This window comes from Solanum lycopersicum, chromosome 7, assembly GCF_036512215.1.
Source record: "Solanum lycopersicum chromosome 7, SLM_r2.1".
Classification (NCBI taxonomy): domain Eukaryota; kingdom Viridiplantae; phylum Streptophyta; class Magnoliopsida; order Solanales; family Solanaceae; genus Solanum; species Solanum lycopersicum.
In genome coordinates, this window is record NC_090806.1 from 4595471 (window position 1) to 4621235 (window position 25765).

At 34.2% G+C, this 25765-nt stretch overlaps 2 protein-coding genes and 1 pseudogene across 2 annotated transcripts; all 3 read right to left on the reverse strand.

The window, feature by feature from the left end:
- Positions 1 to 2491: 2491 nt before the first annotated feature.
- GLB1 (non-symbiotic hemoglobin class 1) lies at positions 2492 to 4797 on the reverse strand. The gene is given in 4 exon segments (NM_001247569.2): positions 2492 to 2867; positions 3356 to 3472; positions 4370 to 4484; positions 4592 to 4797. Coding segments are annotated over 4 exon segments (459 nt in total). The 5' UTR covers positions 4690 to 4797; the 3' UTR covers positions 2492 to 2738.
- A 3388-nt stretch (positions 4798 to 8185) lies between these two features.
- LOC138337174 (uncharacterized) lies at positions 8186 to 21336 on the reverse strand (annotated as a pseudogene).
- Positions 20613 to 24282, reverse strand: LOC101248690 (EIN3-binding F-box protein 1). The gene is made up of 2 exons (XM_004242734.5): positions 23891 to 24282; positions 20613 to 23259 (listed from the first exon to the last, which is right to left on the reverse strand). The coding sequence occupies exons 1-2, from the start codon at positions 23913 to 23915 to the stop codon at positions 21359 to 21361; spliced, it is 1926 nt and encodes a 641-aa protein (XP_004242782.2). The 5' UTR covers positions 23916 to 24282; the 3' UTR covers positions 20613 to 21358.
- Between the last annotated feature and the right edge of the window lie 1483 nt (positions 24283 to 25765).

The window sequence follows — 25765 nt, forward strand, 5'->3', positions numbered from 1 at the left end:
GCATTTAATGTTTTGTGCAATTGTTAATCAAGTTTAGTTTTTGGATGTTGGTTGCTGTTTGTCCGCTGTCTGCCACTGGTTTTAATACCAGTGACTTCCATCAATATATATATTATTATTTTGTTATCATATTATATTAAGTTTGTTATACTAAGATAGATAATTAATTGTTGGTGGATTATTAGAGTTGGTATTGAAAAGAAAAAGGAGGGACTTAGCCTTAGACTTGGAACTTGAAAAATATAATAGTTGAAATGTAATTACGAATTTGATTATAAATTTGAGGTGAAATTTTAGGTCAAGATTAAACACACAAAAGTGTGAGTGTGTTAGTTCTGAAACCTTATTGTGAATATATATACTTGTATAGATTGCATCGATTTGGAAGCTCAACGGAAAGGGAAGGCTCAAGTCCCAGAGTGATTATTCGAGTGGTTAAGGCAAGTGGATTTCTAAACCCTTGTTAAGCGTACGAAATTCGTGTATTTCCTTGTGTGATGTTGAGAATGATTTGGAGACTTGTTGCTTAATTGTTGGTGTTGTATTTCTTGTTGCAAATTGTGCTTTGTTATCAAATGGTTATCTCATCCTTTTCATTTGAGCATGTCATTTGCATTGTATCTGAGACATGGTTGTGGTAAGAGGATAAACTATTTTCGAGGGTCGTATCGCGCGCCGCGATGGATATTATATTTCGAGGGACGTATCGCGCGCCGCGAAGGTTACTATTATCGAGGGTCGTGTCGTGCGCCGCGACAGATGCATGGACAGATATGTCCCCCATGGGTCCCGGACTGAGAGACAGCGGGTGTGTATCGTTAGGGAAGACATGCATCACTATACTTGACATTGCATCTCATGGCATTACACATTTTATTATTGATGAACTTGAACACGTGTTTTGTTGATCTTGTGAGTGTTTCTCTGTGAAGCTTGTGACTGTTGAATATTGAGTTGTTATTGAGAATGTGTAAACTGATAGAGTGTTGTTATTGAGTTGTGTGTTTGATAAACTGTAAACTATTAGACTGTAGCGTGGAGGTTTAGATATGGTGTAAGAAGTGCCTGTATTTTGTTCACTTAACTTGTGTTTAGAGGTTTGCTTGTTGGGTACCGCGTGGTTTGGTACTCACCCCTTGCTTCTACAAATTTTTGTAGGATACGAGCCTGGATCTTCGTGATACCTGTCATTCTTTTCGTTTCCGAGGCATCTTGTGGAGGATTGTGAGGTAGCTGCTTGTCATCTCAGCGAACTTTCCTACTCCAGTTTATGACTTTGTTTTTACTTGAAAGACAACTTCATGTTAGACTTCTATTTTATTTCAATTCTAATATTTACATTAGAGGCTTGTGCACGTGACAACCTGATTTTGGGGATTGGATTAATATGACTTGGTTTCATAATAGGAATTGTTGTTGGATTGTCATTTACTTCCGCACTTCGTTAGATATTTGGTTTTAGGCTGACTTGTCTTGGTGGGATAAGACGAGTGCCATCACACCCATTTTTGGGTCGTGACTTTTGACATGTTTACTAATAATATTAAAATATGGATATTATCACTAAATAAATTGATTTTTTTGACTAGTTAGCTAAATTTTCCAAAACATATTTCGAAAAATATTTTTTGATTTTTTCATATTTGGTTGGATACAATGTTTTGAAAAGTATTTTTCAAATTAACTCATTTTTCTCAAATTTAAGATAATTAGGCCCAATAATAATAAAGAACGTTAGGCAGGTGTGTGTTCACGGAAAATAAAAACATTAAATCAAATTGAAGAACAATCAACATTTTTTTATTTGATTCAATTTGATTTTGATTTTAACATTTAACTAATCCATCCACCTAAGCGTTTCAAACTAAGATTTTCACTACAAGAAACTTGACCTTTAGCAACGACAAATATCGCCACAAAATTTCAAGATATCGCCAGTAAAGATTTTCACTGATTTTAGCCGTCGGTAATTTTTGGTGACAACTAAAAGTTGCCACTAAAACCTATTTTTTCAATAAAAAAATATGATAATTAATTTTCGATTACAACACAAGTGTATTATCAATATTAAAAAACATCTGATATTATTATTAAAAAACATCAAAATCATTTATTTAAGGTTTGATATTTATATTTAAATTTAATTATTTTAAATTTATGTTTGCATAAAATCATGTTCAAAAAAAAGCAATTTTTACTAATAATTTTTTTATACCAAAAAATTTAATATTAAAATTTACTAAAATTTCAATCAATATTGAACGCGTAAAAATGGACGAAAATTAACCATTAAAACTTATGTCAATTGTAATTGTTTAAAATTCAATGATCTATTGGTTTTTAGGGTAATAAGTTAAAATTGTAGCATAGCATATTTGACCAAAATTGCTGAAGCACAAAAAGTACACCTAATTAAAGGATTTATCTTAGATGCATTAATAATTAAAAACATTTTTTTTATTATTACTTTCCTTATTTTTTAAAATTAATTCCTTTGATACAAACATGCCTAGAAAATAAAATTCATACACCAAATTAATTCCTTAAATAATGCATACAAAAGACATAGCACACAAATTAGATTATAAAACATTGAACGAAATACAAATATTTTGAACTGATGATCAATCGAAGACAGTCATTTTATCTCATAAAAATAAAAATATAATATACGTGTATCAATTTCTTGATTTCAGACCCCATTTACGAGACTAGAGTTATTGGATTTTGAAGGTTAGCTACTTCATCTCAGTCTTGATAGCACTAACCAATTGATCATAGGCCTCTCCCCATGCATTCTTCATCTCAACACTCCACATTTCTTGACTTGCTTCTTTTATTGTCTCCAACAAGGCATATTTTGTTACCTATCAACCAAAATGATTTAGAATTTTAATTTCCAACATCTATTTACTCCGTGAAGAGACTCACGTCGATGGTTAAAAGGATGAGTGTACTTTTAATTATACAAACCGAGCAATTTTCACTTTTTGGCTAATTTTTAAGGACTAAATTAGGCTCAAGATTCATTATTTTTAAAAAACGTGATATCATAGCAAGACTCATCTTAATTTAATTGTCTACACATGCTTCAACTGTCCAGGACGTGAAGGGTTGGGGGTTGATGAGTCCCCATCGAGGAATCAGAATGGTCTCTTTATATGACTTGGACAACCATCATATCTTAAGCTAGCTTTTCAAATTGAATCGATTCCAAAATCAATTTCTCTAAACACTATATCTTACACATATCATTTCTAATAATATTCAAGAGGATACAATAATAACATATATACGCAGTATAATCTGATAAGTAGGATCTATAATCGTCATTATAATATTATATTATATATACCTCAAAGTGCTCATCAACCACACCATACTTAAAGTGTGTAGCACCTATTTTTTTAAGAGTAGAATCCCTCACCACAACCTTTCCAGCTTTTCTAAGTTGAACTGCCGCTTCACAAGTCTGCCACAAAAAAAAAAAAAAACAATTTAATTATGAAGAAAAAAAATAATATTGTCACTATAATTTAATTAATTTGTTTCTCTTAGTTTGATTTAATACAAAATTTAATTTAAATATTTTTAAGTGATCTCGTTTACAAAATAGTCAACAAATAATCTGTTTTGTATATTTAAATATAATTATACATATAATAATAATAATAATCAATGCATGCTTAGTACCGATAATAATTATAAGTTTGGCCGATGAGACAAAAATGAAAGAAATCTACTATAAAAAAAAGTCAAAGATAATTATTGAATTTTGTGATGTTTAACTAATATACATAAAAGTGTACGTAATTTAATCTTGTGATCTAAAAACATGTCATATAGGATGCAAAAAGAAAATAGATTGAGAAGAAGATCATATACTAAAATATCGTTAAAATTTTTAGAGAAAAGGCACAAGTATCCCAACCTATGTTCGAAATCTCAGAGACACACTTGTATTAAGGTCCTATTACCCCATGAACTTATTTTATAAATAATGTTTTTCTCCTTTTCGACCTACGTGACACTACCTTGTGGACCAACACATTGTTGATATTTTTTTTCAAGCTAGTGTCACGTAGACTGAAAAAAGGTGGAACATTCAGGGATAATAGAATTTCAGTATAGTATAAGTATGTCCTGGGATTTCACGCATAGATTTGAGAGCTATTAATGCATTTTTCCAAAATTTTATGATCTTAAAATTGTCATGTAACTGCATAAGCTATTTGAATTTGAATTGTAAGCTTATTAAACATAGCAAAATGCACTCTTTTATTATTTTTTGAATAAAAAAAATAAAAATAAAACACTTAAATTGAAACGAAGGAATGGAGTAAAATAATAGTAATGTCATTGTAGTTACCATAACAAGGACAGATTTAGCATGAATTTTGAGCTTAGGATTTTGATCCAATGGCACATTTGAATCTTTGAGGAATGAGAACATCTTTTTTGCTGATGGTGCTATTTCAAATATCCTAAACATCATCATTAAATTTATTCAATCGTGAATATCGAATAAAGACAAACATATTGAAACGATCAGATCAGAAGTAATATAGTAATAATTATATAGTGTGCTTACTTGAGAAAGAATTTGAGACCCCATTCACCAGCATCCTTCTTCATAGACCCCCATGATTTGACTACCAAAGCTTCTTGTTCTTCACTAAAGCTACTCATGATTGATGATTGATGATCAAACTTTACAATAAAATTATATAAGGGAACTCAATTTAATTAATTTGTTACATATAGAAGTTAACAATTATGTGTATGTGTATATATACTACTAGCTAATAGTAATTAAAGGCTTAGCCTTTCATGTTAATGAAAAGACATTTCTTGTGGTACAAACAAGAATTGAATTAGTTTTGAACAAGTTGAAAAAAAAAACAAAATTTTGAAAGCCACTAGTTAGTTTTACGGCATTATACATAACTGTGTTCTTTAACTTGGTTTCAAATCACATTTATGCTCTTCAATTTTGGATGTGAACAAATAGACACTTAAATTTGTATAAAGTTGAATAAATAGACACACATGTTATAATACATGTCATTTTTTGTCCTACGTGGTGTATAACGTGTATTTTACCATGTAGGACTCATGTGTTTATTTCTTTAAAAATTGCATAGTTAAAGTGTCTATTTGTACATTATGAAAATTAGAGATCAAAACTAAAATTTAAAACTAAGTTTAAGATTTAATATATGTATTACGCCGTTGTTTTACTATGTAAATGAAAACCATGGGCTCTTCTACCTGTGGAGGCTAGAACATGGTTTTTTTTTTTTGGTTGTTTTGGTGGATTGTTGTGAGCAATGATGTAAATAATTCTTCTTTAAATAAAATAAAAAATAACTCCTTCCCTCTTAATATAAATCAAAAACAAATCTTAGATATTTACGTGTTTAGAAATTATTTTTAATTATTAAAAAGAACTTTTTTAAAATAGACTAAAAGAGAGTGTGCCATATTAAATAGATTGAAATGGAGGTATCAATTAGTATTTACTTCATCTGTTTCGATTAATGTGATTGTGAATTCACACATGTAATGTTTAATTATTTAAGAACGATATATATAATTAAAAATATATAAATATTTTATAAATTATATTAATTAATAATTTAAATTATGTAAAAGGTGTATAAATGATTTGTGGTAAAAAAGCTCTCTTTATTTAACTCTATAAAATTGAAAAAATGTGATATAAATTAAAATTCAATTTTAATTTTCTTAGCAACTATGACGTACCTGATTACCTCAACTAACATTTCATTATATATTCATTTTTTGTCTATCAAAATGTAAATAAATGAAAAAATGTCATAACTTAGCATTTTGACTATTATTAGTTTACACAATTAAGAAATAATTAGTATTTTTTTTTATTTCTACCCTTAATAATTAACTTTTGTTTTCAAAAAATACTTGTCATAATGAAGCGTTATATTATCCAAATTGCACCTTTTAAACAATTATTAGAAACTAGATCATATAAATTTTGAATTTATATTATTAGAAATGTTACTTATACAAATTCTGAATTTATTCAATTAGGAGACAAATTATATAAAATATAGACGCTAACCACGTAATTATGATTGTAAATTAGTGGTGAATGATAATTTGATTAAACTATAATTATATTACATAATTGAATAGTATATATTTATTTATCCGTGTAATTTTCCTCTAAATATATAGTGTGTAAGAATTGTATAATATCTGTATCATTAGCGTATATACATTATATATTTATTATATATTGATATATATTTATTATACATAAAATATATAGTAATGATATAGTTTTTAATACACATGTTATAGGAATACATATTATATGCAACAATAATATTTTCTTTATTATATATGTTAAAATTATATATTGCCTAATGAGTAACTGTCACGACCCAAAACGTGTCGTGAGTGGCAGCCACATTTATCCTCCTATGTGAGCGAACCAACCAATCTAAACCCCAACATTTCAAACATAATAAATAGAAAACAACGCGGAAGACTTAAAATTCATTAACAAAATCAATAATCAACTTTTAAAACTCAAACTTATCATTATCCCCAAAATCTAGAAGTCATCATCACAAGAACATCTATTCTCAAATTCCTAAAGCTAAGAGTATCTAAGAAACTAAACATAAATAACAGCTAGTCTATGCCAGAACTTCAAGGCATCCAGACATGAAGAAGAAGATCCAGTCCAAGCTAGAAGCTTTAGCTCACCCTGAAATCTGGTGTGACGAAGACTGGCTAGAGTTGCGGTTGAGTTGAAGATGACGGTACGTTTGCTTCACTCCACAAATAATAAAAAGAAAATATACAAGTAGGGGTCCGTACAAACACAAGTACTGAGTAGATATCATCGGCCAACTCAAAATAGAAAACAGTATATATCAAATAATATCATAAAATCAACTACAATACTCAACAGGTAGCAACAACAAGTACTATAATCATTAATAAGTACTATAATTCAAGATTCACTCTCTTTATTCCTCTTGTGTCGGAACGTGACACTCCGATCCCCTAGTACTACGTGTCGGTTCGTGACACCCGATCCCCCTAATACTACGTGTCGGTTCATGACACCCGATCCCCCTATTACTACGTGTCGGTTCGTGACACCCGATCCCCCTATTACTACGTGTCGGTTCGTGACACCCGATCGTCCTATTACTACGTGTCGGTTCGTGACACCCGATCCCCTAACCTCATTCTTTTAGTTCATCAAGCCTTCTTTTATACCAAGGCATCATCATTAACAAGAGGTTTTCAAGATTTAGGATTCAATAGCTTCATCATGCTTATTTCATCACAATTATATCATCACATCCATGCAAGCATATAGTTAAGCATATAGAAGGGTTTACAACACTACCCAATACATATCATTCGCTATTAAGAGTTTACTACGAATAGCATAAAAACCATAACCTACCTCCACCGAAGATTAGTGATCAAGCAAGCAAATTCCCCAAAGCTTTGTTTTCCTCTTCGTCTCTCCTCTCTCTCGATCGTTCTTCTCCCTCTCTCTGTTCTTACTATTTTTCTTATTCAACCCTCTTTCTTTTACCCTAATTAGCATATAATTAAGTATAAAAGATGATGAATTAACCCATTAATTAATTTAAGGTTATCTTTTTTAACCCTCAAGAAATTTGATTATTAATATTCAACCACTAACTTTATAATTATAAGCAGGAATAGTCCAAAACGCCCCTTAAAACATTTAACGGAAATCCGACCCAGCCTGGGATTCGCAGTCTGTGACGGGCCGTCGTTCCTGCGACGGGCCGTCCTGCTGAGTCGTCACAGAGTTCAGAGACTGAAATTTACTGAAGGGCCTGTGACGGTCCGTCATGCCTGTGACGGTCCGTCCTGCCATTCCGTCACGAAGTTCAGAGAGTCGATTTCAGTACCCAAATTTCAGGAATCTAAGTGTTTTGGAACGAGACCCCCTCGACGGTCCGTCGTGCCCATGACGGTCCGTCGTGGGATCCGTCGACTCAGACAGTTTTTCCAAAAATAAAATCTGTTGCTCCAAACGACTAAACAGGTCGTTACAATAGATACCAATTTACCTATCGTTCGTCCTCGAACGATCACAAGAAAAGAAACAAGGGCGAAAAGGAGTACCTGAATCTGTAAACAGGTGTGGGTATCTTTCTTGCATATCAGCCTCTTTCTCCCAAGTGGATTCTTCAACTGGTCGATTCTTCCATTGAACCTTGATGGATGCAATCTCCCTTGACCTCAACTTGCGGACTTCTCTATCTAGAATAGCAACAGGATCCTCCTCATAAGACAAATTCTCATCAAGCAGAACTGAATCCCAACGAATGATGTAGTTTCCATCCTCATGGTATCTTTTCAACATAGACATATGAAATACTGGGTGCACTCCGGACAGTCCTGGGGGCAAGGCTAATTCATAAGCTACCTCCCCCACGCGCTTCAGAACTTCAAATGGACCAATATACCTTGGGCTTAGCTTACCTCGCTTACCAAACCGCATCACCCCTTTCATGGGCGAAACCTTCAGAAAGACTTGCTCACCCTCCATAAACTCCAAGTCCCTAACCTTTCGATCTGCATATTCTTTTTGTCTACTTTGAGCCGCTAAAAGCTTTTCTTGAATGCATTTCACTTTATCTAACGATTCTCTCAGAATCAGTACCCCACGGTCTAACTTCAAATGCATCAAACCACCCAATGGGAGACCTAGATCTTCTCCCATACAGTGCCTCAAATGGGGCCATATCAATACTTGAGTGATAGCTATTGTTGTATGAGAACTCTTCTAAGGGTAAGAAGCTATCCCAATGACCACCAAATTCTATAACACATGCACGAAGCATATCCTCCAACACTTGAATCGTTCGCTCAGACTGACCATCGGTCTGAGGATGGAACGCAGTACTAAGGTCCAACCTAGTACCCTATTCTGCATGCAATGTTTTTCAAAACTTAGAAGTAAACTGCGTACCTCTATCCAATATGATGGAGAGTAGAACCCCATGCAATCGAACAATTTCTGAGATGTAAAGTTTGGCTAACTTCTCTGCATTGTAAGTCACCTTAACCGGAATGAAGTGAGAAGACTTAGTTAACCTATCAACGATTACCCAAATGAAGTCATACTTACCCATTGTCTTTGGAAGACCAACCACGAAGTCCATTACAATTCTCTCACACTTCCATTCCGAAATGGGCATTCTCTGAAGTGTTCCTCCGGGCCTCTGGTGTTCGTATTTTACTTGCTGACAATTTGAACATTTGGCAATAAAATCAACAATGTCACGCTTCATTCTACTCCACCAAAAGTGTTGCTTTAGGTCGCGGTACATCTTGGTTGCACCAGGATGTATAGAATACCTTGAACTATGAGCCTCTGTAAGGATAGTGTGAATCAAATCATCGACGCGGGTTACACATACCCTTCCCTTAATTCTTAAAACACCTTCCTCGTCGATTTTTGCTTCTTTAGCCTCTCCTCGCGACACCTTATCTCGAATCCGAATCAGCTTCTCATCATTAAACTGCTTTCCCTTAATCTTGTCAAGAAAGGAAGATCTCGCCTCCACACAGGCCAAAAATCCCCCCTTCTCATTTATTTCTAGCCTCATTAAGTCATTAGCCAGAATTTGTACCTCTCTAGCCAATGGGCGTCTTGAAACTTGCAAGTGGGCTAGACTTCCCATGCTCCCTGCCTTTCTACTTAAAGCATCTGCCACAACATTAGCTTTTCCCGGATGATACAAGATAGTGATGTCATAATCCTTCAGTAGTTCCATCCACCTTCTCTGTCTTAAATTCAAATCTTTCTGAGTAAAGACATACTATAGGCTACGGTGATCCGTATAGACTTCACACTTAACCCCATATAGATAGTGTCTCCATTGCTTTAATGCAAATACTACCGCAGCCAACTCCAAATCATGGGTCGGATAATTACGTTCGTGCACCTTTAATTGCCTCGAAGCATAAGCAATTACATTCTTCTCTTGCATTAGTACTGCACCCAAACCCGAATAGGATGCATCACAATAGACAGTGAAATTCTTACCTTCCACTGGCAGGGTAAGGATTGGTGCGGTAGTCAACAAAGTCTTGAGCTTCTGAAATCTTTCTTCACACTCGTCCGACCATACAAATGGGACATTCTGTTTAGTCAAGCTTGTCAATTGGGAAGCAATAAAAGAGAACCCCTTGACAAATCGACGGTAGTAGCTAGCTAAACCAACAAAGCTCCTTACTTCTGACACATTAGTAGGTCTTACCCAATTCCTCACTGTTTCAATCTTAGATGGATCCACCATCACTCCATCCTTAAAAACTACGTGCCCTAAGAAGGACACTGAATCTAGCCAAAACTCATACTTAGAGAATTTGGCAAAAAGTTTTCTCTCCCTCAACATTTCCAACATAATTCTCAAGTGCTCCTCATGTTCTTTCTTGCTCTTTGAGTATACTAGTATATCATCAATGAATACAATGACAAAGAGATCCAGATATGGCTTAAAAATCTCATTCATCAAGCTCATGAAAGCAGCAGGGGCATTCGTAAGCCCAAAAGACATTACTACGAACTCATAATGCCCATACCTGGTCCGAAAAGCAGTCTTGGGCACATCTGCTGCTCGTATTTTCAATTGATGATAACCAGATCTCAAGTTGATTTTTGAGAAGGTACAAGCACCTTGTAACTGATCGAACAAATCATCAATGCGAGGAAGAGGATACTTGTTCTTAACCGTTAACTTATTCAGTTGTCTGTAGTCTATGCACATCCGAAAGCTTCCATCCTTCTTCTTCACAAACAAAACAGGAGCACCGCAAGGGGATGCACTTGGTCTAATGAAGCCTTTGCTCAACAACTCTTGAAGTTGGGCCTTTAACTCCCTTAACTCAATGGGAGCCATTCTATAAGGGGGTATAGAAATGGGGTGAGTACCCGGTTCAAGATCGATGCAGAAGTCAATATCTCTATCCGGTGGCATACCAGGAAGGTCTGCAGGAAACACATCTAAAAACTCGTGGACTATCGCAACCGACTCGATTGAAGGTACTTGGGTAGTATCATCCCTGAGGTGTGCCAAGAAAGCTAAACAACCCTTACTAACCATTCTCTTAGCACGAAGAAAGGAGACGATACGAACCGGATTGGAAGTGTAGTCACCCTCCCACACTAACGGATCTGTCCCAGGCTTGGCTAACGTCACAGTTTTAGCATTACAATCCAAGATTGCAAAATTTGGAGAAAGCCAAGTCATACCCAGAATTACATCGAAGTTAACCATTTCTAAGATAACCAAGTCTACATGAGTATTGCTCCCCACAAAAGTCACAAGACAAGACCTATACACCTTTTCAACTATCACAGACTCACCCACCAGAGTAGAAACACGAATAGGCATGTCAAGCAATTCACAATGTAAATTAAGACCATTAGCAAATGAGGAAGATACATAAGAAAATGTGGATCCAGGATCAAACAATACAGAAGCCATGCAATCACAAACCAAAAGATTACCTGTGATGACAGCATCAGATGTCTCCGCTTTGGATCTCCCAGGGAAAGCATAACAATGGGCCCTATCACCTGTCTGCCCGTTGCCCCTACCATGTTGCGCTGCAGTAGTTCCAGTTTGCCCGTTACCCCGGCCGTTTTGGTGGCCACCATCACCTCGGCCACCACGTCCTCCCGAATAACGGCCTCTTCCATGACCACCTCTACCTCTGATTATTGGGGGTCTGTAACTCGGTTTTGGACAATTCCTCCTAATATGTCCAGTCTCTCCACATCCATAACATTCTCTGGATTCAAGCATAGGTCCCTGTGAGAATGACGAAGTCTGGGGATAACCACCAAACTCTGAGAAATGTTGGCCGGTCTGCGGTGGACCTCCAACTACAGTCTGTAGTGAAGACTGGATAGGTCGGGCTGGGTAACCTCCTGAACCCTTCCCTCTGGAGTAAGAACCATTAAACTCACCTCTCTTACGAAACCTTTTAGATGTCGATGCCAAGGTGAAGTCATCTGGCTTCACTCCCTCCACCTCTATCATGAAGTCTACCACTTCCTGAAAGGATTTCACTGTAGCCGCTACCTGTAAGGCTGAAATCCGCAAATCTGACCTCAACCCCTTCACAAAACGGCGAATCCGCTCTTGTGGACTGAAACAAAGCTGGGTGGCATACCTAGATAATGCGCAAAATTTAGCCTCATACGCAGTAACCGACATCCTACCTTGCTCTAGGCTCAAGAACTCATCTCTCCTCCTATCCCTCAAAGTACGGGGTATATACTTCTCCATAAACAAGCTAGAGAATGATGCCCAAGTCATAGGTGGTGCCTCTGTTGGTTGACACTCAACATGTGACCGCCACCACATTTTGGCGTTCCCTTGAAACTGATAAGTCACAAACTCAACGCCAAATCGTTCTACTATACCCATCTTGTGTAGTGGCTCATGACAATCAACCAGGAAATCATAGGCATCCTCAGATTCAGCACCCTTGAAGACTGGAGGTTTCAATTTCAAGAACTTACTGAAAAGTTCATGCTGATCACTTGTCATTATAGGCCCTGTAGTCAACCGAGGAAACGTGCCTATTTCCAATGATGCATCCATGCGGGGAGCCACAGTAACGGCATGTTGTACCTCCGGAACCTGAGGTGCTGGTGCAGAAAACACTGGAGGTGTTTGGCCTTGATCAGATAACCCGCTAAGATAGGCAAGAACCTGATTGATCATCTCTGGGGTAGGTTGGGGTGGTAGTTCCTCATTCTGCACTTGCTCATTTTCCCCTTCCTCACCCTCTCTTACTACTTCCTCAGTCGGTGGAGGAGTCACCGCCCTAGTACTAGATGGGCCAGGTGTTTGTCCTCTTCCTCTAGAGGACGTCCTCCCGCGACCTCTACCACGGCCTCTTGTCACTGCTCCTCTTCGAGCTACAGTCTCAGTGGCTGGCTCGGACGCATCTTGTCTTGCCGGTGTTGGTGTTGGCGCGGTTGTTGCTCTAGTTCTAACCATCTGCGAAATAGAGTGAAGATGGTCAGAAACCAATTTGTATCACCTAGATACCAATTGGATCCAAGTAATAGCACGAAAGAAAGGAAGAATGGAATTTTCCTAATGTCCTATAGCCTCTCAAAGAAAAGTAAAGGCGTCCCCCAACCGTTCCTCAAGACTCTACTAGACTCGTTCTTGTGTGATGAGACCAATGAACCTAATGCTCTGATACCAAGTTTGTCACGACCCAAAACGTGTCGTGAGTGGCACCCACATTTATCCTCCTATGTGAGCGAACCAACCAATCTAAACCCCAACATTTCAAACATAATAAATTGAAAACAATGCGGAAGACTTAAAACTCATTAACAAAATCAATAATCAACTTCTAAAACTCAAACTTATCATTATCCCCAAAATCTGGAAATCATCATCACAAGAACATCTATTCTCAAATTCCTAAAGCTAAGAGTATCTAAGAAACTAAACATAAATAACAGCTAGTCTATGCCAGAACTTCAAGGCATCCAGACATGAAGAAGAAGATCCAGTCCAAGCTAGAAGCTTTAGCTCACCCTGAAATCTGGTGTGACGAAGACTGGCTAGAGTTGCGGTTGAGTTGAAGATGACGGTACGTTTGCTGCACTCCACAAATAATAAAAAGAAAATATACAAGTAGGGGTCAGTACAAACACAAGTACTGAGTAGATATCATCGGCCAACTCAAAATAGAAAACAGTATATATCAGATAATATCATAAAATCAACTACAATACTCAACAGGTAGCAACAACAAGTACTATAATCATTAATAAGTACTATAATTCAAGATTCACTCTCTTTATTCCTCTTGTGTCGGAACGTGACACTCCGATCCCCTAGTACTACGTGTCGGTTCGTGACACCCGATCCCCCTAATACTACGTGTCGGTTCATGACACCCGATCCCCCTATTACTACGTGTCGGTTCGTGACACCCGATCCCCCTATTACTACGTGTCGGTTCGTGACACCCGATCGTCCTATTACTACGTGTCGGTTCGTGACACCCGATCCCCTAACCTCATTCTTTTAGTTCATCAAGCCTTCTTTTATACCAAGGCATCATCATTAACAAGAGGTTTTCAAGATTTAGGATTCAATAGCTTCATCATGCTTATTTCATCACAATTATATCATCACATCCATGCAAGCATATAGTTAAGCATATAGAAGGGTTTACAACAGTACCCAATACATATCATTCGCTATTAAGAGTTTACTACGAATAGCATAAAAACCATAACCTACCTCCACCGAAGATTAGTGATCAAGCAAGAAAATTCCCCAAAGCTTTGTTTTCCTCTTCGTCTCTCCTCTCTCTCGATCGTTCTTCTCCCACTCTCTGTTCTTACTATTTTTCTTATTCAACCCTCTTTCTTTTACCCTAATTAGCATATAATTAAGTATAAAAGATGATGAATTAACCCATTAATTAATTTAAGGTTATCTCTTTTAACCCTCAAGAAATTGGATTATTAATATTCAACCACTAACTTTATAATTATAAGCAGGAATAGTCCAAAACGCCCCTTAAAACATTTAACGGAAATCTGACCCAGCCTGGGATTCGCAGTCTGTGACGGGTCGTCGTGCCTGCGACGGTCCTTCCTGCTGAGTCGTCACAGAGTTCAGAGACTGAAATTTACTGAAGGGCCTGTGACGGTCCGTCATGCCTGTGACGGTCCGTCCTGCCATTCCGTCACGAAGTTCAGAGAGTCGATTTCAGTACCCAAATTTCAGAAATCTAAGTGTTTTGGAACGAGACCCCCTCGATGGTCCGTCGTCGTCGTGGGATCCGTCGACTCAGACAGTTTTTCCAGAAATAAAATCTATTGCTCAAAACGACTAAACAGGTAGTTACAGTAACTTCTAAATAAGAGATCTTTATGATACTAATAATGTATATATTATACTGATTTAGTATTAGTTAAAAAAAATTATCAGTCTTAATGATACCAATAAAATATACGATATTGATTTAGTATCAGTTAAGCGAAAATCATCAGCATTAATAAATAAGCTATGATCTGTAATTATTTATGGGATAATTTGTATTTCTTGAATTACTACATATACATGTATCTAATGTGATTTCATACGAATGTGGAATACATACAAGTTCACTCGCCTCCTCCCTAATCGGTTGCTTTCTCCTTATTTTTATGTATCAGTAGCAAATATACATGTATCTAAGTGTATTTTCTTCAATATAAGGTAGTGAATTCTTAATTAGGGGTAAGATATGTAATATTTTAAAAGCATAAGTAACAATAGTATATATGATTGTGAAATATGTTTAGTTATGTAATTTTGCCTAAAATAATCATATATACCAAAAATAGTGGGTCAAGCCAAAAGTGACCGATCCAAATAATGACGTCAAAGTAAAAGAAAAGAAACAACTCTGAAAAGGAAATTAAGTTTTTCTTTTTGGAAAAAAGCAAAAAATTGAGTAGAGAATTTTTTTTCCAGTTTCGATTCAGCTGCTTCTCCGATTTAAATCCTCGTATAACTATTTTATCAGTTCAAATTAGCTCTGATACTTCAAATTTTGAGCTTTAACAATCTATTTGCTCTTTGATGATCTCTACCTTCAGGAAAATAGGGTTCCAGTCGAAGAATTAAGCTCTGCAACTTGATGCATCTTCTTAGGTAAGTTTATTTCATCTCAAGTAAGCAAGTGTTTAACAAATCTTATTTAAATCATTTTCTTTTCTTTATTCCTTCAAAAAATGAATAAACTCGAAAAAGAAAATTAAGGACTTCATTTTGGAAAAAAGTAATAATTGAGTAGAAATCCTTTCTTTAGCTTTGGTTCAGTTGCTTCTTGAATCTAGATCCCTATTAACTATCTTCTTTGCTCAAAGTAGCTTTGATATTTCAAATTCTGAGTTTTAACAATCTAACTTCTTCTCTTGAATGATCTCTAACTTCAGCAAATAGGACTCTGTCTGAACAAGTAACATCCATATCTCTAGATGCATTTTTTGGATTTATTCGATTACATATCAAGTAAGTAAGTTTTTAATAAGTCACATTTAATTTATTTTTTTAATTCCTTCAATTAGATAAGATGGATCTCTAAAGATTTTAATGTCACTATCAAGTTTTAGATTTACAAAGAATACAAAATTTATTAGGAAACTCATGAATGTGTTGTTCATTTCATAAAAAGGTCAATAAGAACTTCCCAATTTCGAGGTCTGCCGATAATAACTTAAATGTATACAATATACAATATACACTGTGTGTGTGAGAGAGAGAGAGTTATTTGGGTCCTCTTGCAACAAGTTAAATATCACATATAATTTACTTATTGATAAAAGTAATCCTATGATTGATAGATATAGATTATATTATTTAATTTGCTCTCAAAATTACATGTAGCTCAAGTTTAGATCAAGTTATTTCCTTATAATTGTTGTTATATAGCTTTTAGTATTTACATGATTTTATGATTATAATAGTTGTCTAGAAATAAATCATATCCTTTGACGAGTAGTGTGCTCATTAATTCATGAGTAGCTCAAAGGGTGAAGTTAGTAAAGTGTTTTCTTCGGCCATCACAACATTAAGGCCCAAAACTTTTAATATTGAATTTAATAATTTTTTTTAATTTAAAATAATATTTAAGATTGTTAAGCAAAAAAACTGTTCTTAGTATAAGAAAAAAATGATTTATTTTGATATTTTAAAACTTTGAATTAAATAACTCAAATTTTCATATTAATAAATAAGATTTTTACAATAACATCTAAAGGTAATGTACTTTAAACATGTGACTAACATCTTGTTAACTAGAATTAGTTCTTACTTTTATATTATATTAAATTTAATAATTTTTTTCATTTAAAATAATATTTAAGATTGTTAAGTAAAAAAACTGTTCAAGATTAGTATAAGAAAAAAATGATTTATTTTGGTATCTTAAAACTTTGAATTAAATAACTCAAATTTGCATATTTATAAATAAAATTATTACAATAACATCTAAAGGTACTGTAAACCTGTGACTAACATCTTGTTAACTAGAATTAATTCTTACTTTTATATTATAAAAAAAATATGATGTTAATTAAATATTTCATGTCATTTAAAAATATTACATTAAAAACAAAAAATATGTAAAAATAATAGTAATAATTGTAAACTACTTGATGTTCTTTTACAAATATTTAAGATTTCTTATCAGAGACTTATTTTAGGCATCTGATTTTTTCCTTATCATACAAATCTTGAACAATAACTATTGGTACTTGACTTCTTGAAATGTCATGCATATATGCTATGCTAATTGAAAGTTAAAAAGTTTTATGTTTCAAAATTTAAGGGTTGAGTATTTCTCTAAAATTCTTTACCCACAAGTAGACACATGTAATAGTTACATCTTCATATTGTTCAATTTTAGTAATACTCATCATTTTTTAAAGTTAACACTTTTTATTATTATTTATTTAAATTCTTTAGAATATTTTATGTAAGTTTAAAAGACTTTGATAGTCATATATACAAGATAATACACAATTTAAAGTATCCTAAAACTAAATCTTTCTAAATTTTGACATAAAATCAGAAGTCATATGAACTTGTTGACATTAAAATTGATACGACTAATCTTGACACTAAGGATCAAAGAATAGTAGTTGTTTGAGATGGTTCCATAAACTTTGAAGAATAATTTCACTTTTGAGGTCATTTTGTAAATAGTAGTATTGTGGTTTTTAATTAACACATTTATGTTCAATGTTAACATAATATATCTCTATAGAAACGAATTAGATCTTTTTTTTTATTCTTTTTTTCAAAATGGTGTCATTAATAGAGTCGTGTACATGTTTATCTATCACTCTTTTTGTAATGTAAAGAGAAAAAATTAGTGTATTTCATATAAGGTTAGAATAAGAATCTAGTTGTAAATAATACAACTTTAGTGGAGTTTAAGCATATACTTACCAGACTCAAAAAAAAAAAAATAGCGTACGATTTAATACAAATTATCACATTATCATTGAGTTCATATTATGAATTACGATACAATTCAAACTAATTAAAACATAAATAAAATGTAGCAAATAATCAAAGTCCATTTCAACATTTTCTTCGGACAAAATTTCAAATCACAAATTAAAGCACTTTGAAAAATTTGTCCAAAAAGGACATCTAATAGTAAATTGTATACCATATTTTATAATTTTTACTTCCAAAAAAAGTGAAGCAAGGTACAAAGTACACAGAGAAAAATATTTAAAACAAATTGCTAAATTTTAGGTCCATATTGGTGGACCTAAAAATTCAGTCCATTGAATCTTTGCATTTTTATACACATAGATGTCAAATGTGATATGCAAGAAAAAGTACTCTTACACAAAGTTGTTTGTTACCATAAAGAAGACATTTCAAATTTGGACACACATATTCAACTTGAAAAAAAATGTTTCAAGCAGTTTTTTATACAGTTAGCTTGATTCACCTGGAAATTGTGTACTTGATTTTAAATGGTTGTTTGGCACTAATTTTTATAATTGAGTCATAGTCGATTGATTGATATTTCACAGACCAGACGTATCCTAATGCTTAGTATCAACCTGTTTGAGAGATCTTAAATAAGATGTACATGTCTACCCTGATAGTATATTACCGAACTTTTTCCCTAGACCTCTTATTAAATCTTATGATTATTGTTAGTGTAGGTAGAAGTCTCACGTTGGTTGTGGAATGGATTTGTGGTCTCCTTATATGGACTTGGGCAATCCTCCCTTCATGCACTAACTTTTGGGTACGGTAAGGTCCAGGTAACATATCTTTACATGCTATCATAGTCAAGTTCATCCCTATTTGGACTTTCGATCCACGTTTCAGTAGGGCCTGAGCGTGAAGGGGGGTGTTAGAGTGATAAAAGTTTTACATTGGTTGGAAAATAGACGGATGATCTCCTTATATAGACTTGGACAATTTCCTCATGAACTAACTTTTGAAATTGAATTACGCCTAGATATCATATCTTTACGATTACACGACTTTGACAAAAATTTAACTCTGTAGAACTAAAACACTTGCACCCAACAATATTCCAACATTGTCTGAAGAAGATATATAATGTATATGCCATATTTTTAAGATTTTACCTCCAAAAAGAATAGTTAGAACAAATAGTTAAATCATTGGTCCATTGAATATTGCATTACACATTATAAGATGTCAATGTGATATCAAAGACAAATGAAACGATGATATATCCGCTCTAAATCATAAAGTATCAAGGTATATTTATCTATTTTCCCTACTTTGAAATAATTTTCAGTGTGCACACTGTTACAGTTTTCTCAACAACAATAACACACACAGTAATCTCACAAATAAAATTTGATAAAATATAACACCAATCTTACTTTATGAGAACACAAATATTGTTTCGATAAACTCTCGACTCAAACAAAATATAAAAATATAATGATCTCATATATGATCAAAGCCCTTTTTTTTGACATTCTTGAAGCAACCTTTCAATCCCTTTCACCCAAATCACCCATATTTTTTAAAACTTTACTTCCAAAAAAGGTGAATCAAGGTGCAAAGTACACAGAGAAAAATAATAACAACAAATTGCTAAAATATTGGTCCATAGTGGACCTACAAATCTAGTACATTGAATTTTGCATTTTATAATACATTGAGATGTCAAAGGTGATGTACAAGAAAAGAAGTATTGTTAAACAACTTTGTTACCATAAATAATGCACTTCAAATTTGGACACACATTTTCATTTCAAAAATGTTCAAGCCTACCCCTATACTTACCAAACTTTTTAGTTGCACGTATCTAATCAACTCGTATTTGTTACCTGACGTTTAAAAGAAATGATCAATTCAAGTAACATTTGAAGAATGAAAAATTTAGAAGAACAATATAATATATGTGTCTTTTAAAATATTCGTTTTATCATATTTCCAATGTTGACTTTTTTTTAAAAAAAAATTAGAAAGAGGGCTACTAACAATATCGCACTTCTACGATTTTAACTTTCATGTTGAAATTAAGACTTTGGAATATTAGTCTGAAAAAGAAATTTAATGTGTATCCTATAGTTTTTATTTTTTTACTTCCAAATAAAGTGAAGCAAAGGTGCAATGTATAGTTAGAACAAATCCCTAAAATATTGGTATCATACCTACAGATATTCCAACAATAATAACACACTCGATATAATCTGACAGAAGTCATGAAGATAGATAATTGTTCCGATAGACTCCGATTCCAAAAAAGTGTAATAATATATACGAGTGTAATAATATATAGAGTGAATCCCATTGTTGGCATTCCTTAAGCAAGCTTTTAGAATTGAAACGTAGTTGATTGATTGATTGAAAGTGAAACGTAATCGTTTGATCAACCAACAAGGCAAAAGTAATCGATTGATCAATCGATGAATTTATCGATTTTCGAGAACACTAGCATACAAGTAGGGATGAATAATTAAACTTTGAGAGAGAACTATAAGGAAGAAAAAACATTAAGCACAATTTAGACAAACTAAAGAGAGTTTATTAGACATAACAAAGTAGTTGCAAAGTACAAATCTGAAAGACAAGGAACCTGTACAATCAAAGGACTTTTGACAATCCTATCAAAAACTAGAACTTGAACACTAGAAAAACAACCTAGATGGACTAGTTGCCATGACCAAGCTCCAGATTAACAGACACCATGCTACAGAAATCGTTCGATTCAACTACAGACTAAAACGGAAAGTAAAACACTTTATAACAACTATAACAACGAGGACGACTTCTTAATACGAAAACTAACATACTAGAACTATGAAAGACTGTCTGATTCTGCAGTGTAGTACTAATACCCAAGGCGAATGCATGATATCCATGTAAATTTACGAGAAGCATAATTAGTTCTTCCACGAAAGACGGGATAAGGAGCAACACTAGTGAAAACTTTAGCACCAGGACTTAGGTAACTGTATTCTCAGGATACCGTGGTTGTGTAAAGAGGTAGCCTCCGTGTGAAACCGGAGACTGAACGAAGTGGAACAAGCTTTGAAGTAGATGAAGCCTGCAAAAAGTGATGGAGAAAGATGTTTTGTCATAGCCTCCTGGAAAACAGCAAAGCCACTGGAGCATCACAAGGCCATTAGTTAGCCAAAAACCACAATCATGTTTACTTTCTATCCCATCAAAGATTAATGAACCAAATAGCTAGGACTCGTAGTTCGAACACCTTTGGATGATGCATAGCCTTGTGCTCCAGTTGGCTTTTAGGAGAGGATATCACACCTCCACAAGTCCTCAACAAGAGCCTCGACTCTGCTGCTACCGATGGAGCTGCAGTGCTGGAGATTCAAACCAATCAAGCTCTCACCCAATGTTCTAAGAGACGAAAAGCTCTTGTTTGTTACCATGGAGCAACCTGATAGTGAAAGAACCTGCAAATTCATTTGCACTCCTTGAGATAAAGCAGCTACACCCGAATCAGTTATTGAACACTTCGAAACATCAAGATCGTTAAGTAATAGACAATTATCAGCAATTGCCACCAAGCTTGCATCGGTAACCTTCCTGCATCCATCAAGATTCAGCAATTCCAAAGTTTCACCGTGTAGCCTAGCTAATGAGAGCACCACTTCATCGGTCACGTTCATGCAGTGAGTAAGATTAACCTTGACGAGTCCTGCCTTGGAGCTCTCCAAAAGTGGGAGAAGCCCAGCATCTGTTATTCGAGTAAGCCCACTGAGATCCAAATGATGAAGCTGGGGACATAGCTTCCCCACCATAGCTAAGCTTGTGCTACCGAATCCTGGACAGCTTCGGATGGACAAAGATCGGAGAGAATCACAGGGAGACAAGGAGGAAGCTTGTGGAGGCAAATCCCGGACTCCCAAACACTTCACCAGGGAAAGCGACTTCAACTTGCTGCAGATTGAAACAGCATTTAGGATGCCTGTTTGGGTGATCTTGTCGCACTGTTCCAACAAGAGATGCTCGAGAGATCCAGCAGCTTGAGCAAACGCAACAAGTCCACTATCAGTAACATGTTTACACTCTCGAAAGCACATGCTTTTCATATTTGTGCAGCCCTTTCCCACTTCTTCAAGACTCTCATCCGCCAATCCAATGCATGAAGTGACTGTCAAAGAAGCCAGAGATTGCAAACCGTGAGCAGCACCCATAACCCAAAACCCCCTTGGACTTACGTGCTCAAGTTTACACAGATTAAGATCGGTAATCGCCTTTCCATAGTGTCCAATGACAGCAAGGGAGAAATCCGTTATGTTTAGAGAATGAAGTTTCACTTTCCTCAACCTGGTATTGTCCGACGACAGAAGGCTAACAACCGCCTGATCACCAACAAGAGGGCAGTCTTTAATAGTAAGAGACTCTAATTTGGTACAACATCTTCCAATAGCTTGCAGGCCCTCATTTCCAATATGTTTACATGATTCGATCGTCAATGACGTCAAACTTGGGCAATTCTCTGCTATTGCAACCAGACCTTTGTTGGAAACTGAGGGACATTTAGTTAAATCTAGCTTTTCTAATGAATGACATCCTCTTGCAATCTCCATAAGACCTTCATCTCCAACATCCTGAACATCCCACAATGAAAGAACCCTAAGAGACGGACAACCATGGGCTATTGCAGTTAAACCAACATTAGTAATACCCCGAACGGGGTTGCTCCCCCGAACTGAGAGCTTTCCAAGACCCCCACGGCTAGAAGTTCCAACTGCCATAGCTGAGAGCCTAATGTCTGTAGCTTTCTTCCCTTCTAAACACCTCGTAAGATATCCGTCACACTCAACTTGATCTTCATCAGATGAGGCCATTTTCGTATCATCCGAAGCCCCATTAGCAGCTGAAAGATTAGTATGGCGGATATCAGAGCTCCTCATATTACTCAAGAGCATAAGCCAACGCTTAGAAACGCAAGCTGCTGCACTCCTTTCACGGCCTCCTTTCAGTCTCCTGAAGATCTCAAATAGGCATTCATTGGGAAGTAATTCAATGGATGGATTCTTAGTCCTCTCTTCAACGATAAACTGGCCACTAATGCGTGCCCTCTTACTAACAGGACAGTAAATATCAGCATGACCAAGAGCCAACATAAGACCCAAATCAGCTGAACAAAGTGATCCTCCACTATAGAACTCATTATCACCTGAAGATCAAAACATCAAGAACTTCATCAACAAATCTTTTCCACCAAATCAACATAAACTTCCCAAGATTATAACTTTCATGCCCATTTCTTACAAAAATCTTATCTTTAACTTCATTTCAACTGTAGCCTTATCAGAAAACTCATTACATAAAAAACATAGAACAAAGATCTACCTATTTAGATCAAAAGTTGAAACAACAAACAAATTCTTAGATACAACGACCAAAATTCACACCTTTTATCAAAAAGCACCAATCTAAACAATACACACAAAAAACTTATTAAAACATAAAAAAAAAAAAAAAACTCTGTATAGGAGGAGCAAGATTAACATCTTCAAAGCCAAAGCAACAATTTGTTAATCTTTTTCAAATTGGGGGAAATGGGGCAAGGATTAACAAGATAAAAATTCAGAATAACCAACCAAACAACTAAATGAGCTACTAAAATTCCCAAGCAACAATTTTTTTTTTCTTCTAGTAACTCCTTACACCCTTCATATTCATATCAACAATCAAGAATCCATGGAACACTCTATTCTATGAAAACTAAATCACCCAAATGTCAAATTCCATAAAACTCAAAAACCCATAATCCAAAACATGAAAAACAAACAAAGAAAACTCACCACTGTAATTAACAAGAGTAGACATGGTTGTTGATTCTCTTCAACACAAAACCCCCAAAGGAAATTAAAAAAAACCAAACTTTGCACCAAGAACAACAAACCCCAAATTTTATCTTCAACCAAGATTTGCATTACACATGAAAAAGTTCAAGATTTCAACAAAAACCCTATCTAAGTAGGGAAAAAAAGAGAAAGAAAGTTGAAAGTAGAGAAGAAAAAAAAGAACAAGTATTGTTCTTTGGTTACTTTGTCAATTGTTATGGTACACTGAATATATATACACATACACACAAAAATAATTTTAAAAAATAAATTATTGAAAAATATTATTTTATTGAAAAAAAATAAATGTGTTTGTTAAGGTGTCAATCCATAGAAAAACATAAATCATTACCTTTTTCTCCATTTTTTGCAAAATTCATTGAATCATTCACAAAAACCGGTTTTTTTCTGCTGCTTACATCATACCGGTTAAACCGCGTATTGTTGTCCGGTTCATTTTCTCTTTTTTTCTCCCCCTTGGTTTACTTTACTTTTCATACTTTACAATAACGTGGGGTCATCGGGTCTGAAAAAAATAGAATATATGTAAAATTAGAGAATACATAGATTTATTACGAGAATGTAGATTAGTACGGTCTGGAAATGATAGATTGTAGATAGGTCTTAATTTTGTCTTTGCAGGGATAGAAAGGATGTTTTCGAAAGGAAATAAGTAATGAACAGGAGAAACGATGCTGATAAAACCTAGTTTTTGTACACTGAAGATGGAAATTGTTGTTATTTATAGATTTCGAGAAATGAAATGTTAGGGTGTGTCCTAGACTTGATTAGGAAAAATATGGAATTTGAAATACTAATATTTACTATTTTTTCTAAATTTTAATTGTTTTAACAAAATATATTGTCTCCGTTGATTTTTGGGATTTTTTATTATAGTATTATTATAATTGTTTTTACATTTTTGGTTATCGTTGATCATTTTAAAATGAAGAAAAAATAATTACTCAGAGTAAGATTAACATAAATATAATTTTTAGAAAGAGATTTTTTTTTTAGGGCTAATTTAGAAGAATTTTTAAAATTTAGAGTTCGATAAATAAAATATTAGTTCTTAAGGATATACAGTAGATTTGAAATGAAAAAAATATATAATTTGAAATAATATTCATCATTTTTCTAAATTTTAATTATTTTGACAAAATATATTTTCTCCGTAATATTCGAGATCTTTATTATAGAATTACTGTAATTGTTTTTACATTTTTGGTGATCGTTGACCGTTTTAAAATGAAGAAAAAATAATTACTCAGAGTAAGATATTAACAAATATAATTTTTTTAGAAGAGATAATTTTTTTGGAGGGCTAATTTAGAAGAACTTTTAAAATTTAGAGTTCGATTAATGAAATGTCAGTTCTTAAGGATACGCCCTAGATTTGATTTGGAAAAAAATAGAATTATAAATAATATTCATCATTTTTCTAAATTTTAATTATTTTGATAAATATATTTTCTCGTAATTTTTGGGATTTTTATTATAGAATTACTGTAATTATTTTTACGTTTTTGGTGATCGTTGACCGTATTAAAATGAAGAAAATATAATTACTCAGAGTAAGATTAACCCAAATATAATTTTTAGAAGAGATTTTCTTTTGGAGGGCTAATTTAGAAGAATTTTTAAAATTTAGAGTTCGGTAAATGAAATGTTAATTCTTATAAATATACAATAATTTGATTTGAAAAAAAGTTTGAAATAATATTCATCATTTTTCTAAATTACAAATTTTTTTGAAAAAATATATTTTCTCCGTGATTTTCAGGATTTTTATTAAAGAATTACTGTAATTATTTTTACGTTTTTGGTGATCGT

Excerpts from the sequence above, each read along its gene's own strand:
- LOC101248690 (XM_004242734.5), bottom strand. The coding sequence starts at position 23,915 with ATGTCTACTCTTGTTAATTACAGTG. Across the intron at positions 23,260-23,890 it reads TACTCTTGTTAATTACAGTG|GTGATAATGAGTTCTATAGT; the intron begins GTGAGTTTTCTT and ends TTTGATCTTCAG.